The sequence below is a fragment of the Nanorana parkeri genome, unplaced genomic scaffold (assembly GCF_000935625.1).
Source record: "Nanorana parkeri isolate BGI_ZX_2015 unplaced genomic scaffold, ASM93562v1 scaffold4128, whole genome shotgun sequence".
NCBI classification, from domain to species: Eukaryota; Metazoa; Chordata; class Amphibia; order Anura; family Dicroglossidae; genus Nanorana; species Nanorana parkeri.
This window is the reverse complement of record NW_017310395.1, coordinates 16,548-22,235: the sequence shown is the minus strand read 5'-3', so window position 1 is coordinate 22,235 and position 5,688 is coordinate 16,548. Positions and strand designations below refer to the sequence as shown.

The 5,688-nt window shown below is 43.6% G+C and overlaps 1 protein-coding gene across 2 annotated transcripts in view; it reads right to left on the bottom strand.

The window, feature by feature from the left end:
• Positions 1–1,339: 1,339 nt before the first annotated feature.
• CIAO1 (cytosolic iron-sulfur assembly component 1) overlaps positions 1,340–5,688 on the bottom strand; it is an 11,719-nt gene continuing 7,370 nt past the window's right edge. The window contains exons 6-8 of one of the 2 annotated variants that reach the window (XM_018575558.1): positions 4,359–4,572; positions 1,678–1,759; positions 1,340–1,589 (exon numbers count right to left, since the gene is read on the bottom strand). In XM_018575558.1, coding sequence (XP_018431060.1) covers positions 1,355–1,589; positions 1,678–1,759; positions 4,359–4,572 — 531 coding nt within the window. In that variant the 3' untranslated portion in view covers positions 1,340–1,354. The remainder of the gene's footprint in view (positions 1,590–1,677; positions 1,760–4,358; positions 4,573–5,688) is intronic. The other variant, XM_018575557.1, reaches the window with a different exon arrangement.

Genomic DNA, 5,688 nt, shown 5'->3' with positions numbered 1-5,688 from the left:
AAAAGGATTTTACGGTGAGTACCAAAATCCTATTTTTTGCCACGTTCGTGCGGTTCCAGACTGGACAAAATGTGACATGCAGTATTTTCTCTGTCCAGACCAGAACAGACTGCGCACGTGAGAACTGTAGCCCATAACACACGTAGGGAGACATTGGGATGCATTTTGGGTGCAGAAGTGCACGATTCTGGTCCGGACACAATCTGACATCGTGTGAACAAGACCTAAGACTCATCTCTTCAGGGAAGCCTATCCCACCTCAACCTAACCACCGAACTATCACTTTCTCAAACAATTCATCCCCACACAGCCACCTCCTCATGTAGCACTTGCCCTCCCTCTTAGATTGTAAGCCCTCAGGGGCAGGGAAATCTTGTCTTGTATTGTGATTGTAATGTCTTCCTTGTATTGTAAAGAGCTGCACAAACTGCTGGCGCTATATAAATACTGTATAATAATAATAATCCGTAGATGTGAATGAAACATTACTTTGACATTTCAAAGTAAAGAAAAAAAAGTAAACTGCTTTGTGTTACAACATATGGACACCAGCCTGCACACTAAAATGTTCAGTTTTAACATGCAGGTACACGTAATTATATCCTTAGCAAAAAGCACATATGGCCACAGATTTAATTGGCAAAGTAATTATTTTTAATAACATTCAAACAGCACACTGTATTCCAGTAATTTTTGCTTTAGAAGCACACTGCTTTTATATTTTCTGTACATAAATACATAACTAAACAGAAAAACATAATCCTGATTACTGTTAAAGATCAGCAGGACTCAAACCTCTCAAGGGTTCTCTCACTTGAAGTAAGCTCGATTAAGCAGAGCCATGTGATAAACTTAGCTGTGCCCAACTTTCTCCATCCATTGCCATGAAGCATGAACACGTTATTGTCACCTCCATGGCTGGTGACAACAAGTAAACCAACTACTTGGTTAGGCTAACCATGTCACAGCTGCTGCAGCAGAGTGATGGCAGGAGCCAAGTGGAGACAACAATTATGGGCAGAGCTGCTCTTTCAAAGCATACAGCTGCTGTTTTACTCTGGACTAACTTCACCATATTTATGGAGGAAAGTTTTGACCTGCTAGATTTTAGAAATGTGTTACTCTGCAATCATTTGGAGCAAAGAATGGCTGCATTAGGTTGGACTTGATGGACTAATGTCTTTATTCAACCTCAAATACTATGTAACTATGTATCAAGAGGAAATGCTTATCAACCCAACACATGTTTTCCAAAGGCAAGTAAACTGTATGTTGTGTCATCAATAATGTATAACAAGGAAACCACAAGGTGGGTGTAAAAAGATTTAGTTGGTCACTTCAACCTGATTATCAGTTATTCTGGCCGCTGATACTGCCAGAATGCCATATCTCCTTCGTCGCTGCAAGATGCCAAGAGACCTGGCTCCTTGGGATGCCATGCTACACAGTTGACATCCTGAGTGTGGGCCCGTGGCATGTGGGCTGTTAGAGAAAACGTTGGCTGCATAGGATCAGAGCCTGGGTCTTCTTCAAATATCCGGATGGCATTGTCTCCACAGGCTGTGGCGAGAGAACCGGTCAGATGGCTCCTGTTGTGGTGCAAGGAATGAAAAGGTGAGGTGCCAAACCAAAACATTAAAAACATCCAAGTGGCAGGAACTGTTTTATAGGGCTTACCAACTGACATCATAGACGGTCCTGGTGTGGTACCCGGTCAGTGTGCATACACATTTCCAGCTAGGATCTTTTTTACTTCCACCTACAGGAAAAATGAAAAATCAGGACTTTCCCAAACCAGAAAATCTAATATCCGAATCGCACTCCTGGCAAAATATCTATGTGATACTTCCACAGAGATTGAGAAGGTATACATCTAGATGAAGTAAGAGAAAGAAGAGCAGTTAGAGGATGCAGGTACAAGATTTGTTACATCAGCCATGCCAAATGGCGTTTTGGGGCCACATGCGACCTCATTCCTTCTGTGCAGCCCTCAACTGCCATGGAGATTTAAGCTGCATGAGGCCCCTGGCTGTTCTCCAGGTAATAAAGGTTACACTCCCTTTAAAATGTTTGCAACTGATTAACTCAGGGAATGTTTTATGTGATAAATTGTAAGTTTTGGTTATATTGCTTCTCTTAAATCATGTTGGTCTGAGCCATGGAAGATTTGTTCCACATTCTGCCCACTGCTTTATATGCACTTTGACATGCCTGGGCTATATAATCAGAAATGTTAGTTGTGTAGAGCAAAAACATACGTCTTTCTCCTCCATTGAGGGACACAGGAACTCTGAATTATTTGGGTTATACTGCCACCTACAGCAGGCTTTGACACTGGCAACAACAAAGAAAAAAAAAATATATATACCAGTCCTATGAATCGCCCCTCCTACTACCAGCATGCCTTCATTTTTTGCTACTGTCACAGAAGGATAGACATCTTTTCTAAGAGTTAACCTGTAATTTATTCTAGCAACGTTTCCTTTTCATTCAAGTACCTTAGCTGCAGGTGACCTCCCCAGCTATCCATTGCAGTTGTCATTGGCCCAGGCGTGAGCGTACTCGTATGCTGACAGGATGAATTCTGTCTGTGTCCAAGCTATGAGAAGGACGGGGGCTGCATACTAATCACACGCAGCACCTGTCCTTCCCGGGAGCTGCCAGATACGGCCGTGCACGTAGCTGTACGTGCGGGCCGATTCCAGTGTGAATGAGGCCTTAGGCACGAAGTTCTGCTTCAGCACTTTCCAGCCTGGTTATATTAGCTGTGGGGTGCATTTCCAAGTCCTGAGCTGCTGGCATTGCCATGTGCTTGCCCTGTCTCTGAAGACTAACTTTCTAATGAGTAGGCCATTGTCGTGCAGGACTTTATGTCCCACATTACCCAGCTGATTTCTGACTAACCGTTCCCTCTCCACAGACTCCGTGCCTGATGTGGCCATGTGCTGAGCAGCATGCCAGCCACTGGGACTTTGGGATTTCATGTCGCTGACCAAGGAGTCAGCTGCCATCACTTAAGTTGAAGGAGAGCATTTCAGACCTTCTGGATGCGCTTCTCAAAACTTTGAAACTGGAAGATCAGCCTGTCACTTCCTCACCGGCCGTGTCCACCCTTAGGCCTTACAAAGCTTCAAAGACCCTCCCCATCCACTTTTTATGTTGTTCCTGTATGAACATTAGAAAATTCCTGATCAGGTTTTTACTTCTAAAGTAAAAAACAGTTTTTTCTCTACCTGCTTAGTGAGGAGGATTGTACATTCCTACTGAGGACTTGGCAATTTCTCAGCTTAGGACCTCAATCACACTAGCAGTGTCAAACTTGCATTTAGAGGACATTTGTAAATGCAAGTAATTATTTTTTTAATGGTACCATTCAGGCAGTGTTTACCTGTGTTTGTGTGTTCCGTTTCTCTAGAGTCTGATTAGAAAATGTAAATGCCGCTCAAAACGTTAACACATCTCAACCCACTAAAAGGGGCTACATCTAGCCGCAGCAAAAAATTATCTGGGAAGTAAAATTTGTTTTATACGTTACCCGATTGTACTTATCAGAGACATTCCTTTCCCCTTATCACCTCAGCTACTGAAGTATCTGAACTGATGGCCTTATCTTGCAAGGAACCCTTTTTTGTCCTGCAAAAAGGAAAAGTGGTGGTAAGGCCTAGACCAGGGGTAGCCAAACTCCGGCCCTCCAGCTGTGGTGGAACTACAAATCCCATGAAGCATTGAAAGATTCTTACAGCCATGACTCCCGAAGAGAGATGCCACATAGAATTTGTAGTTTCACCACAGCTGGAGGGCTGGAGTTTGGCTACCCCTGGCCTAGATCTTCCTTCCTGAGGTGGCCTTCACCTTAACCAGGACATAGTTCTTCCTTCTATGCAGTTCCAGTTCACCACAAGGAGATTTCTCTTCACTGTCCAGATCTCTTTCGGGTTAAGCACGTTTATGGCTTCCTTTAGGAAGACAGACGCCCTTGTTGTTACGATGGGTCTAGAAAGGGCACCTCGGCTTCCAGTACTTCTAGGATGGCTCAATAAGACCATCAGCAGGCTTATGAATTACTGACTACTACATCTGGTGCTTTGTGAAACTTAAAAACATCAATCTCTGTCTAGCTAAAATCTGTCATGATAATTTATCACAATGGATTTTCCCTGATGGCACAGCAGCTATAGAACACGGAGGGTAGGACTGGTTTGGGTGTGAGGCGCATAGATTGCATACAATAAGTTAAATAAAAAATCCATGTCCTGTTTCTTCTAACAATAATCAGCCCCCCTGTATAACCTCAATAATCAAAGCTCTTTAGAAAGCCACCAGTAAGCACAGAGTTCCACAAAATACTTCTTTGCTGCTTAGAAACTTACCCTGCTCCTCTCCAGTCTTGATCTGCCTCCATATGCGCAAAGTTTTATCATCACTGCAGGTTGCCAGCTGCTCTCCACTCTGATCAAAAGTCAAGCTCCAGACCGTAGACGTGTGACCCTCCAGGGTGGCACAGCACACCCAGTCATCCTCTTCCTCCCGATACAACTTCACAGTGTCATCATAGCTGGCAGAAGCGAAGAGCTGGATAAGGAAAGAGGTAAATGAGATGTCTGCTTTGATTATGTACAATCTGCACATATAGGGAGAGATCAAATGTTATCTAAAACAAGTTTTGTGGCTGGAGGAGATACAAACATTCAATGCTGTATATTTCTATATGAACCCGTGTAGGGATGATACAACCTTCACTTCTGTCAGCATTAATTACTATGCACATCCGGGACTGTAGAGAAATCAGAGATAAATGACAGAGTGCCCAAAGGACACCTAAGCTCAGCAACTGAACGAAAACCGACCACAGCTTTATGCTGGCCATACATGTAAAGATTTATCTTGGTTCCCCCATCCATGCTGAACACTGTGGATGGACACATTTCTCCTGCCGGCTACTGTATCATGATAGCTGGGCCAAGCAGCTGTCAGAATACCAGAACGATGGCTGCAGTCACTGTTTGGCTAACTTTTTTTTTTTTCTCTCCGGCTCCATCAGATTATTATTATTATTATTATTATTATTATTATTATTATACAGGGTTTATATAGCACCAACAGTTTGCGCAGCACTTTACAGTAGAAGGAAGACATTACAATACAAATCAAGACTAGATGGTAAGGAGGGCCCTGCCCATAAGAGCTTACAATCTAACGGGGAGGGGCAAGTGATACAAGTGGTGGCAGCTGTGTGGGGATGAATGGTTTGAGAAAGTGATAGTTCAGTGGTTAGGTTGAGTGGGATATCCAGACATGTTGGAATAGGGATTTCCAGAGGATGGGAGAGACTCTAGAGAAATCCTGGAGGCAAGCATGGGATGTGTTAGGGGGAGCGGAGAGGATGGTTAGGGTGATACTTTGAGACGAGGTTGGAGATATATTGGTTTGTCAATCTGGGTGGTGCCAACAGGGCCGCCCATGGCTCAAACTGTGGCCGATTCACTGAAATTGGCTGGAATTCAAGCCATGTATAGTTAGCTTTAACCCTTTCGCTGCCAAGCCCTCCGGAACATTTTTCAAATCAGCTGGCCAAGCCATTTTTGAATTTTCTGCAATTTTTTCCTATTGGTTTGATTTTCAACTGCTGCGTTGCTAGCGTTTGTAAAAGACCCCCCAAACCATATATTTTCTGAAAGCGCAGGTATT